Source organism: Anomaloglossus baeobatrachus, chromosome 7 (genome assembly GCF_048569485.1).
Source record: "Anomaloglossus baeobatrachus isolate aAnoBae1 chromosome 7, aAnoBae1.hap1, whole genome shotgun sequence".
Lineage (NCBI taxonomy): Eukaryota > Metazoa > Chordata > Amphibia > Anura > Aromobatidae > Anomaloglossus > Anomaloglossus baeobatrachus.
The window spans coordinates 44,923,216-44,937,074 of NC_134359.1; the positions used below are offsets into that span (position 1 = coordinate 44,923,216).

A 13,859-nucleotide genomic window follows, 5' to 3' on the forward strand; every position below is an offset into this window, starting at 1 on the left:
ACAAGGGGTAGTAATGGCAGACACTATAACAGCTTTTAAAAAAGGGCTGGATGATTTCCTCAGTACACAACATTGATGGTTATAAGTGACTTGGGGACAAAATGTAGATTGGCGGAGGAAGGGTGAACTAGATTGACCTAGGTCTTTTTTCAACCTATGTAACTGTGGGCCTGGTATCGGTGCACGGATACTAGATATCCCTCATGGATCCAGGGTTTTACAGTCCGGGTTCACCCATCACTATTCATGAGCACTGCTTATAAGGGAGGTCCGGCACTGCTGTCCTTACTGACTGCCCACTATAAGACGCACATGCAATTTTAGCAAGTTGTTACCTTGCTAAAAAGTGCGTCTTATAGTCAGAAAAATGCTTTATTTTATTTTATGTTTGTATTGTTAAAATGTACAGTTGCAGGGTTGTTAATACCAAGGGGATACAGTAGAGCTGAGTAAAAAACATTTTCACGTCCCCGGTCCAGTGGCCATGTTGATAGTAAGTGTCCGACAGACGATAAATCCAGCATTCAAGCGTTCGATGATCCATATTCCGGTTGCGGTGAGGGCCTGTGCCTTTGTAGGCAGCACGTTCTAACGCTAGAGTAGAGTTAAATTATTTTACATTAGCGATGTGTTAATTATTGCAGAAGACTTTAATGTCCAGATGTTTCTAGAAAGTTCTGCCTGTTATTTCTTCCCAGCGCTATTTCTGTACCGGAGTTGGGCTCTGTGTCATAGATGGTGACATATGGGACTAATATCATGAGCACTATCTAAATTTAAATTGTGCACCAGAGATCTGATGCTGTGCAGTCTGTTAAGTTTTCTTCATGTTTTTGTCGTTTGATCTTAAAGCTTAGTGACGGCGGTACCGTGCATTGTACAGGGAGCAAATACTTGTGTTTAGTCCAGGTTGACGCTCTATAGTGTGCAGTGATTTGGCAGTCCTTGCATAAACCTGGACTCTGCAACTGTATATCGAGCATACCCACGCTTTCCCCCCCCCCATCCCATACAATGACAGGTAACCCCTCTATCTAAAGTAAATATCACAGGATCCACTGAACACAGCACACCTCCTCCCCCTCCCTTCACAATGACTTTCAGCACAACTCGTCCCCCTCCCTTCACAATGACTTTGTTCTTCTAGGTGCATGTTCACATTAGAAATGGAGAAGGCATTCTATAGTTAATTTCCACTTATGCTTCCATGACGTCACAAAGTAGAAAGCCTAAATGGAATCTGTTTGCAGGTTTTTACTATGTAATGTGTGAGCAGCATAATACACAGGCTGAGAGCCAGAGATGTATCACTTATTGGGCTCTGTGTTGTTCAATGAAATTAGTGTTTTATCAGCAGGAGATTATCACTAGAGGACTAGGTGTGTCATGCCCCCTAGTAAACTGCTCATCGTAACTCCCACCCCCACCAATGGTTTACATCTTTCTATCAATGTACAGTGTACATAGAAAGCCGAATCAGTGATATGGGTGGGGGTTATACAAAGCTCAGCATTCTGAGCACTGCTAGATCTGATTGTATCAAAATGATAGCATGCAGACCAGCAAGTGACACATTGCTGGAATTGGGCTCTCTGCCCCTACAGCATGCTGCTTTGAGATTACATAGCAAAAACCTGGTTGCAGATGCCCTTTAAAGAAGATCTTTCACCAGATTGAGCATGATAAACTGCCCACGTCATGGAATAGTGGCTGTAGAGCTGAGTAAAACCTGTTTCTGTTTTTAATTCCTCTCCCTACTGCGGTTGTATTTAAGATTAATTAATCAGTTCAACTGGGTGTTACCAGAGCTTTTTCTCTGGGGGGTGTGTACTTCTTCCCTTGTTTAACATTGACCAATCATTAGCAAGAAGCATCATGCAGTGTAGAAAAGAGCATGCCCCCCTCACCAATCTCTGCAGATCCTGTGTAGAGATGCAGTGGCGCTCGGTTATGTATCATTACAAACCCTACCAGATCTCATTTCCCAGCAGTCAGTGTGGGAGAGGGAGCTGGAAGTGTTTGTAATGACATTGTCCCTTTTATCAATATGTATTTATTGCCCTCCCTACTCAGGATATGAATGGTATATTTTACGTTCTTTCAGTGAATTCATTGAAAAGAAAATTCTGAATTGTTCCCCCGCTTTAACGATGTTTTCCAAGCAAATAAGAAAAAAAAAAAAAAACAGGAGCCCATCCAAAAGTTGTACATAAGGTTTTCAAATCTGTGGGAGACCAATCAAGTGTACAAAGATGACAAGAAGTTGGAATCCAGAACCCGAGGAAGCACAGAATGCTTTGGCACAAGGAAGATCAGCGTCTTCATACTATGCTGAGATTTCATTGTAAAAATTCCAGAACATTTACCACCACTCTATGAAGCGACTGGTTTTTTTTGTGGGTTTTTTTTTTTTGTTGCTAGTGTGATGTATTTTTTTATGGTTCTGGATACAGTGTCACCCAAAAAACTATTGTTACCCACTTTAGGCTTTGTTCCAATGACAGCCATACTGGATCCATATTCAGACAGGTATCATTGATGATTGAAAGACCCCAATGACTTGTATCTTTGGGAGGGGGATTTAATAGTAAAAATAGTATTAAGTGTGTGTTCCTGGTAAAAAATAAAAAAAACATAAAGACTGATAATGCGCCATACACCATAAGGAACCATATTTTACAGCGCCATCTTTAGCCTTGAATCCCTAAGGCCCCGTTACACATAGCGATGTCGTTAGCAAAATCGCTGAAACATCACAGGTTTTGTGACGCAAGAGCGACCTCACTATCGATCTCTCTACGTGTGACACATAGCAGCGAACGCCCCCCCCCCCCCCCCCACCACCCCGGCTGCGATATTGCTGATCGTACCTGCACGTCCTGGTTTATTTTTTGATCGTTGGTGTCCCGCTGGGCAGCATGCATCGCTGTGTTTGACGCCATAACGACGAGCGACCTCGTTGGCACGCCAGGGTGGAAACACTACGTCTCTGTTGAGGGTCTGAGTCGTCAGAATAGCTGCGATTTTTCTCTCTCCCCATAGTCTTGAATGGGTGCGAGAGAAACAAGGATCACATTGCACCCGCAACATGCTGCGACTGTTTTCTCGTTCCGATTAGGGCTGAGAAAATAATCGCTCATGGGTGCTGGCACATAGGGTAATGTTGGTCCGAGTAGAATGCAATGTTTTATCGCACTCCACTCACTCTGATTTTCATGCCGTGTGTCTAAAGCCTGCTTTACACCTTACGATATCGTATGCGATCGTACCCGCCCCCATCGTATGTGTGGCGTGTTCAATTTGTTGACCGTGTCGCACAAATGATTATTTGCCGTCACACGTACTTACCCGTCCATACGACCTCGATGTGGGCGGCGTACATCCACTTCCTGGAGTGGAAGGGACGTTCGGCGTCACAGCGACGTCACGCGGCAGCCGGCCAATAGAAGCGGAGGGGCGGAGATGAGCGGGACGTAAACATCCCGCCCACCTCCTTCCTTCCGCAATGCCGGCGGGATCCGCGGGACGCAGGTAAGATCTGTTCATCGTTCCTGGGGTGTCTCACACTGCGATGTGTGCTGCCCCAGGAACATTGAACAACCCGACGTACAATTTTTAGCTTTTGAACGACGTGCATGCGATGAACTGTTTTTCGTTCAATCGCAATCTTACGTTGTCACACGCTACGACAACACTATGCCGGATGTGCGTCACTTACGACGTGACCCCGCCGACACATCGTTAGATATATTGTTTCATGGACTCTTCCATCCTGAAGTCTTCAACAGCGTAGAAGAAACACTTTTTTGTTTTCCCCTTTATTGCCTCTATACACATGTGGATTATCAGCGGCTACATCTCTTTCACTCATGTATTGTGTGTCAAACAATTATAGCAGATGAACGCAATCACTCTTGGCCCCACTTTTCATCAGAGAAGTCCCTATTTTCCCTTTATTACCCAGTGTTTTCTCCATACATAAAACTGACCTGGGTGACAGTCGAGTGTAGACCTCTGGTTTTGGGATACGATTCACAGTGGATGGAGTGCTGCTGGGACCCAAGACGCTCAGGGTGGAAGTGTTGCCTGGGAGTCTAGTGTGGGGATTCCCGATGAAGAAGCCAGCATGTGACATCACTAAAAGAGAACTATGGGTGCCTGGTACATCCAAATCTTGATGCATTTCAAAGGGGAGCGCCCTTCTTCAATGGGGAATGACAGTGTAGCAGCACTCCATCCACCATGGATCACATCCCAAACCAAGAGGTCTACTCTCGACTCTACCAGCCAGGAACCAGAAGGACAAAGCCATGACTCTTACTATCGAGTGAGTAACATACCCTCCAGCAAGCACACATTCTCCTCCAATCACAGATCATTTCAGAGGGTCATTCTGGCACCGGATTTGGTATAAATCAGAGATGTTCGCATGAGTGGTGTTCATATGTAAAGCACATGAACTCTGAACCCAAACTCTGGGTTGTTTTTTGTTTTTTATTTTTTTTTGAAACGTCGGTTTGGTACAAACACCAACTTTAACCATGACTCAAGTTGAACCCAATACTTTACCTTACGCCTCTTTTCACACGTCCGTGGACAACACACACGTGTGTTCTTTGTGTACTATCTGTGATAGCACATAGAGATCAGGAACTTTTTACTCACCTGTACCCAGCGCTGCTGTCCGTGGTGCTGATGTCTCCGGCGCTGCTGTACATGGTCCTGATGTCTCCGGCGCTGCTGTCCGTGGTCCTGATGTCTCCGGCGCTGCTGTCCGTGGTGCTGATGTCTCCGGCGCTGCTGTCCGTGGTGCTGATGTCTCCGGCGCTGATGTCTCCGGCGCTGCGGTCACACTTGATTCCGGGTCGGCAGTGCAGTGAATATGCAATGAGCATAATGAGTGGGCCTTGAAGCAAGACACAGCAGTGTGAAGACAGGTGAGTATAGAAAAGCATTTTCTTTCAGACACATGTTTTTACAGACTTCTTGCGCCTTGTCTGACAAGGAGGTGTGGCATCACGAGAAAGTGGCGTAACTTAATTGTGACATGGTGCAAATTTCTGGCAGAAAAACCATAAAGGGAGTACCCCGTTAAAATTTAACTTTTAATAATATCACTAAAAGGTCAAGTGACCAAAAAACACACAAAAGAAAAATGGTAAGGTATAGGGTATATACTGATAGTAACCGGTTGGGAGGTAAACAATAGAAAAGCACTGGCCCTAATTGGCCTTAAAGTGTCTCTCCCTAACTGGTAACGGAGGGTATGACGTCCTAGGGTTGTGACGCCCCCATTCAACGACTGGAAGCCCTCACTAGCCCTATTAAACCCTAACAAATAGCACCAAATAAAAACAAATTATCAATAACCCTCATTGCAATGCAGTGGTGGGTACTAGAGTACTTATCTGAGTTGTAGTTCAGAAGCGCAGGACCGACGTGTTTCCTACCAAAGATGCCAGGGATTCATCAGGGAACATAGACCAAGGGGTCTATAATAGTGTTGAGCGGATTCAGACTGTAAAAATTCGGATCCGCGCGGTTTCAGCGTTAGATCCAAGTCCGACGCGGGATTCCGTGTACACTATCCGGATTCGGCTTTTTTTTTTTTTTTTCTCGATCTCTCTCGATCTCTCTCTCTCGATCGCTCTCTGTCTCTCCCTCGATCTCTCCCTCAATCTCTCGATCTCTCTCGATCGATCGATCGATCAATCTCTCCCTCGATCGATCTCTCTCTCTCTCTCGACTTTTTTTGTCAACCCACCACTGATCCGCCGGACCCGGATTATTAGCAATCTGCTCAACTCTAGTCTATAACAAATGTGAAAGCCTCCCCGAAGTATCATATATATGGTGTAGGAGGGGTGATACCTGAATTTCACATTTCTGGCACAGCAGAGGTAAAGTAACAGGTGATGTAAATTTTGGCAGACCTTTCGATTGTCTAGTCACTTCGACAAATCCAGGGCATTTTAAGACTTGCGTAAGTTTGCACTATCTAAAGAATTAGTGAGCATTGATAACTCTGCCGCACCGCCCGTCCTTGGGGTTGATTTCCTTTTTGACCTTCCTGCCATGAGAACTCATATTTGTAGGACTTTGCAGTATATAAGACTCGGGTGCCCATCCTGTAAGAGATGCATTGGTATTTAGGGAAAACGGCCAAAAAAAACAAAAACAAAACAGATTGTCAGCAGATAGACACCATTGGCCAGGACTTATGAAAGCCATCTGATTTGGAGAATTGTTCCTAGCTGGCTATAATTTTGTTGTCATTTCACATATCTTCCTTCTGTAATTGATGTGACAGGACTGGGCCCGGACCCGGTCCCTTAGCTTGTGCTCACTTTCTTGTTTAGCCTCTCGCTGACATTGAAGATAAGATGGCACTCAGGTGTCGCTTCTACAGAAAGCATCAGCCGTAATCCATAAACCCCCTCATACATGAACCTATCTATACTTATTTTTCTATAAGGATATAAAAAATATACTTTAATTGGCCTTTTAGGGTTTCTTTTTTTCCCTCCTAGAATGAGAGAAGTGTCCTGATGGTTCACACGGCAGGGGGCGGTTTTTATTAATATTATAATTAAATGAGTATTGGGAGCGGCGCCAAGATTTCTGCAAGCGGATCGTGCAGTGACCACTGTTGTGGAGTCCAAAAAGGAATTGACGTGACAGTTTGTTTTTTGGTTTTTTTTTTTACAGGTTGTTATTGACGCCTTCAGATTAATCAATGCCAACATGATGGTTTTGGGACACGAACCAAGGCAAACCACTTCCAACCTTGGGCACTTGAACAAGCCGTCTATACAGGTAGGTCAACGAGAACAAAGGAGCGGTAAATGAGGCACGCCGCTGATAGCAAATGTGTATGCAGACGTGAGAGATCAGCAATGTCAGCTTTTGTATAAAAAGGATTATAAATAAATGAAAATTTTAATTTTATTCAACATTTTGGATCACATTAGAGATGGAAACACGGATTGACAAAAAAAAACCACATTGTGTTTAATGGTGGATTTAGCTCTGTCTAAACAAAAAAAGTATGAAAATAGAAACATTTTCAAATTAAAGGTTTTTTTCAGTACGGATATATCTGTGACAAGCTAAGAAGTTTACATGCAAAAACCCTAGTGCATGCCCTTATTATCTCCCGCCTGGACTATTGCAGCCCCCTGCTCTGTGGCCTCTCTTCTAACAGTCTCACCCCCCTACAATCTATTCTAAACGCTGATGCCCGACTAATCCACCTGTCCCACCCGCTACTCCCCAACCTCTCCTCTCTGCCAATCCATTCACTGGCTTCCCATTGCCCAACGACTCCTGTTCAAAACACTACCCATGCTATCCACATTCTGTCTCCTCCCTACATCTGTGACCTAGTCTCCCGGTAGTTACCTGCACGTAACCTCTGATCCTCACAAGATCTCCTTCTCCATTCCCCTCGCATCTCCTCTTCCCTCAAACACATCTAAGATTTCTCCCGTGCCTCCCCCATACTCTGGAATGCTCTACAACAACACATCAGACTCTCACCTACCATTGAAATCTTGAAAAGGAATCTGAAGACCCACCTCTTCCAACAAGCCTACAACATGCCGTAACCCTTAGTCCGCTATAACGCCGCATGACCATCTCCACCCTCACCTACTGTACCCTCACCCATCCTCTGTAGACTGTGAGCCCTCGCGGGCAGGGTCCTCTTCTCCTGCACCAGTCTGTGCCTTGTTTTGTTTATGATTATTGTACTTGTCCCTATTGTGTACCCCTTTTTTCATATGTAAAGCGCCATCGAATAAATGGCTCCATAATAATTAATAATGAATGGGCGTGAATGTGCAGTACCACGGCCACTATACCATATGTGGCACTGTGCTCTTCTGGCGCCATATGGGTTTACATCCGGCCGCCTTGGAAGCTGCGAACCCCTTATTGGTTGGGGCAACGGATCCCTACTGATCTGATATGGGTCTTAAGCCAATGTTCACACATGACTGCAGAGTTGCATAATTATATTTTTTTTTTCGTGATTGTGTTGGAGCGGCAATATTTTTGCTGCAATTTTGGAAATTGCAGCAGTGCATCTGCCAAGTATGAACTCCAACTTAAGAGTTGAAAAGAATACTTAATACCCCAGGATGAACGTACACTGTGTGCTGAATTATTATTCAAATAAGTATATTGGTCACATGATAATTTTTTTACATGTTGTCCTACTCCAAGCTGTATAGGCTGAGAGCCAACTACCAATTAAGTAAATCCGGTGATGTGCATCTCTGTAATGAGGAGGGGTGCGGTGTAATGACATCAACACCCTATATACGTTGTGCTTAATTATTAGGCAACTTCCGTTCCTTTGGCAAAATGGGTCAAAAGAGAGATTTGACGGGCTCTAAAAAGTCCAAAATTGTAAGTTGTCTTGCAGAGGGATGCAGCAGTCTTGAAATTGCCAAACTTTTGAAGCGTGATCACCGAACAATCAAGCGTTTCATGGCAAATAGCCAACAGGGTCGCAAGAAGCGTGTTGGGCAAAAAATGTGCAAAATAACTGCCACTCCAACTCAGATGCCAGCAAGGTGGAGGTGGGGTACTGGTCTTGGCTGGTATCATCAAAGATGAACTTGTGGGACCTTTTCGGGTTGAGGATGGAGTGAAGCTCAACTCCCAGACCTACTGCCAGTTTCTAGAAGACAACTTCTTCAAGCAGTGGTACAGGAAGAAGTCGGTATCGTTCAAGAAAAAAAATGATTTTCATGCAGGACAATGCTCCATCACATGCATCCAACTACTCCACAGCGTGGCTGGCCAGTAAAGGTCTAAAAGATGAAAAAATAATGACATGGCCCCCTTGTTCACCTGATCTGAACCCCATAAAGAACCTGTGGTCCCTCATAAAATGTGAGATCTACAGGGAGGGAAAATAGTGCACCTCTGGGAGCTGTGTCTGGAGGCTGTGGTGGCTGTTGCACGCAATGTTGATCGCAAACAGATCAAGCAACTGACAGAATCTATGGATGGTCGGCTGCTGAATGTCATCATAAAGAAAAGGTGGCTATATTGGTCACTATTTTTGGGGGGGTTTGTTTTTGCATGTCAGAAATGTTTATTTTCACCAGGTAAACCAAAGTGAGATGGGAATAGATTTGGTTTTTATTAAGTTGCCTAATAATTCTGCATAATAATAGTTAACTGCACAAACAGATATCCTCCTAAGATAGAAAATCTAAAAAACCCCACTCCAAATTCCAAAAATATTAAGCTTTCATATTTGAGTCTTTTAGGTTGATTGAGGACATAGTTGTTTATCAATAATAACAAAAAAATCATCTAAAATACAACTTGCCTAATAATTCTGCACACTGTGTACAGTCACTTCTTATTCTTTGTTCTGGAGTCTTGCTAATCTCTGCTCTAACGGGTGGCCTTGTTGACTAAACCACCATGGAGGCCACTGGGCAGCCCCATCCCTCCCCATAGTCAGTGTATTAGCGACACCAAGGAGAGTTACTTTATCTCCATTATTAGATACAATACATGGCATTATGTGCGATCTCATATAGCTATCCAACTATATTGCCTTATCCAGTACAGACGGACACACCAACACACCTCTAATTTGGCGGTAATTTAATTAATTTATGGACCCAATTAATCAGAACTGGTGTTTGCACATAGGTCCTGATGAAGGACGCGACAGCGTAAGATGCCCCTGATTCATTAGTAGGCATTAACCTCTTAATGAATGTGGCGCATCTTTCAGCTGACATACACCACTTTTGTACATTTTGATGAATCTGTGGGGGCCGCACCCAGCCAGACCCTTTTTCTGTAGGGTCTTCCCTCTTTATAGGGAACCTGTCACTAGATTTGGCGACTGTAAGCTGCGGCCACCACCAGTGAGCTCTTATATACAGCATTCTTACATGGTGTATAAAAGTGCCCAGGCCGCTGTGTAGAACGTAAAAATCACTTTATAATATTCACCTAACGAGTGGTGCGGTGCAGAGTGGTCGGATGAGTGTCTCCGTTCTCCAGTACCGGCACCTCCTCATTCGGCCATCTTTGTCCTCCATCTTCTGAAGCCTGGGTGCATGACGCGTCCGATGTCATCTACACTCGCCGGCATTAAGGTCCTGTGCAGGATCATTTAATGTGCACTGAGCAATACAGATCAAAGTATAGTAGTGCGCTTGCACAGGACCTCAATGCCAACCTGTGTATATGATGTAGGACGCGTCATGCACATAGGCTTCAGAAGGATGAAGACAAAGATGGCCAAAAGAGGATGCACCGGAGAACTGAGACTCCCATGCAACCAGTCTGGCACCGCACCGCCCCTTAGGTGAGTATTATAAAGTGATTTTTAAGTTCTACACAGCGGCCTGGGCTCTTATATACAGCATGTTATTATATAAGAGCCTGGTGGTGGTGGCTGCAGCTTATAGGCCCCAAATCTGGTGACAAGTTCTCTTTTTTTAAAATTATCATAAAAACTTGAAAATGTATCAACATTTCAAGCAATATTACATGTCAAAGCTTGTGTATGTATTGGGTCCTTTTTCTTTGTTCTTTTGCCTTTTTCGTGATCATTAGAAATTTTTCAGCCATGTGCATGTGTGAGCAGGACTCCCATTATGGGGTCTTTCCATCTTATAAAAGTGATGACTTATTGCTAGAATGTGCCAACAATTTATGTTCATCTTAGATCCCAGCCAATCCTGAGAATCTAGTCAACCCAGCACTGGTGTAATGACGTGCCCTCTTTTTGGGATTTTTTTTCCCTGCATATGAGCCTCTGGTTTCCTGACCAGGCAGTGTGACCCTATACTAGTGAACAGGACCAGTGCAGCCAAAATTTATAAAGAGATGCGGTGTGTTATCACTAGGTGATATTCTAATAATATGCCTTCATTTGATATAAGATGGGATTACCTCTTTAAATATCACCAGTCAAGCCCTCAGACCCGAATCTAATATATAAAGCTGTCTGTCTGTCTGTCATTGGCATCTGCACCGTCGCAGCTACAGCCACAAAATTTTGCACACTCACACTTCTGGACCCCGAGAGCGTCATAGGCTGTTTTGAGGGGAAATTTTAACCCCGCACTTTACAGTTATTCACCAAAAAACCTGCCTCCATTAAAGCGAATGGAGATGGGAGCCACAGTGCAGCCAGAACTTCAGAAGAATGCACAGCCATGTCCTTATATGGAATGTTGGCGTGTCACAATGCAGACAGGGAAAGAGACACACAGACAGGGTAAGAGACAGACTGACAGGGAAAGAGAGGGAAAGGGAGAGACATGTTAAGAGACAGACAGGGAAAGTGACAGAGATAGACAGACAGGGAAAGAGATTGAGACAGACAGAGAAAGAGACAGACAGGGAAAGAGAGAGACAGAGAGATATACACAGAGGGGGAGACAGACATAATTACATTTATATTTGTTTTGTGGTTTTTGTGTGCAGAATACATTTTTGTTAATACATTCTATTTTGTTAACAGCAGTTATTAACCCGGGCGAAGCCGGGGAGTACAGCTAGTTGTTTATATATAGCATTTTCATTTTACAATTGATCCAACTTATGGACAAGGGCTCCTACTACTGTATATAATTTTTATACTTTCTATATACTTTAATTCTGCTTGGACAACCTGTTTCCCAATCAGTATGTTTCTCTTTATGAAACAATAACCTCTAGTTACCTCTAGCACTGCTCCAGTGGTTTCACCACTGCCTTTCCTGGGGCTTGCATGACATTATTTCACACAATCTCTGCGGCTAATCGACCAATACTGTTCCCTACTTTGGACTTGGCATCTGAAGGAAAAAAGAGCTGTGGCTTCTCCCTCACTTCCTCTGGATGTCTTATGTGCCCAAAGAGGGGACCTTTGATTGACCATAGGGATCGTGTGACATAATGTCATGCGAGACCCTGGAGAGGCACTTCCTTCCGCTGCAGAGCCAATCCAGCAGTATTGGAAGTGTTATTATTTTACAAGGTGGAGACATATAGATTGAGAAGGGGTTGTCTGAGTAGTGGGCAACCTCTTGCGAAACGGTGCCCTTCCTCCTGGCTTCCTGCTTACGTGAGGGCGGCATGCTCCTGATTGACAGTTCTGACCAGCAACATAGTTACTGTCATGACACAGACTAGGGATGGTCTGGCGTGAGCAAAAACACACACTAACAGGGGTTATACCGTGACAAACGAGGGGTACATCAAGAACACTTTAACAACGATAGGCTCAAGGACTAGTGACAGGGAAGATGGACACCTCCTCCACTTACCTCTGCTGTACCCTGCACTCCTAGCCAGTCCATATACAGGTTCCTCACCTGTCACCAAGCAGGAACCTGAAGCCCTGAACAGACCCTACAATAATCCCTGGCTAGAGAGTGGGCAGGTGAAGGATGCTAGCCCCACTGCTGCACTGAAACACACCAGGGGAGGAAGACAGATGGGGGAACACAACAACAGACTGCTAAAGTCAGCATCAAGACTGCAGCCACCACAGCAACATCAACAGAGGTTTTCAGCAGCTCCTTCCACCTCCAAGACCAGAATCCAAATGGCAAAGAGAATAACCTGCATCCTCTGCTGGTTGCAGAGGATATATAAAGGGGCTGGGAATGGCCCCAAACCAGAAACACCTGACCAGGAGTCAGAAGCTGCTGGAAAGCAAACTGACATTTACCCCCTATCATTGCCAAAGGAAAGGAAAATATGTTTAATGTTGACAGTCAAGAATGGAAATAACTCACAAGTCTCATGTAGCAGAGAGTCGACTGTGACCGTTACGACACTTTTCTATGCTGCAAGCAAGAGGGATATGTTCCTCTTCAGAGCAGAACTTACAAGCTCTTTGTTATAGATATTGTAAGTTCTGCACTCCTTCCCTACTAGACCGGCCACTTCTGACAGACTGCAGAGGTGGATGGTGACCCAGGAAACAAGCAGTACACAATAACATTTAAAATCCTTCTTTGAGACTAAGTAGGATTTTGAATAAGTTGTTGTTTTTTTGTTTTTACAGACCATTTTATCCCTTTATCATGATGACAATAACCCTTTAATCCCATGTAAATTACTCATCGCTGTTGAGTTATCACAGTTGTGTTGAGAAATTTTGGAACAAAGTAGCAATTAAAATACGTAATTAACTACGATCACTTTATCCAAGTAATGCCCTTATATAAAAACAATTAATTCCCACATTACATCAATAAGTTGGGTTTTTTTCACCTAATATTTTGCCAATTGGTCAAGGAAGGCATTATCTATCCCCCGTTCCTTGAGATGGCTGGATTGTCATTGTAAATATCTTTCTCTCTTTCTTTCTCTCTTTCTCTCTCTTTCTCTCTCTTTCTCTCTTTCTCTCTCTTTCTCTCTTTCTCTCTCTTTCTCTCTTTCTCTCTCTTTCTCTCTCTTTCGCTCGCTCTCGCTCTTTCTCTCTCTCTCTTTCTCTCTTTTTCTTTCTTTCTCTCTTTCTCTTTCTCTCTTTTTCTCTTTCTCTCTTTCTCTCTCTTTCTCTCTCTTTCTCTCTCTTTCTCGCTCTTTCTCGCTCTTTCTCGCTCTTTCTCGCTCTTTCTCGCTTTCTCTTTCTCTCTTTCTCTATTTCTTTCTCTCTCTTTCTCTTTCTCTCTCTTTCTTTCTCTTTCTCTTTTTCTCTTTCTTTCTTTCTCTCTTTCTCTCTTTCTCTTTCTCTCTCTCTTCCTCTCTTCTCTTTCTTCTCTCTCTTTCTCTCTCTCTTTCTCTCTCTTCTCTCTCTTTCTCTCTCTCTTTTCCTCTTTTTCTCTCTCTCTTTCTCTCTTTCTCTCTTTCTCTTTTTCTCTCTCTCTTCTCTCCTCTTC

General features: G+C 43.9%; 1 protein-coding gene across 1 annotated transcript in view; it reads left to right on the plus strand.

Annotated features, from left to right (window-relative positions):
- The window catches only part of PSMD14 (proteasome 26S subunit, non-ATPase 14), a 122,718-nt gene that overhangs the window by 86,951 nt on the left and 21,908 nt on the right, over positions 1-13,859 (plus strand). The window contains exon 7 of the mRNA XM_075318832.1: positions 6,709-6,816. Coding sequence (XP_075174947.1) covers positions 6,709-6,816 — 108 coding nt within the window. The remainder of the gene's footprint in view (positions 1-6,708; positions 6,817-13,859) is intronic.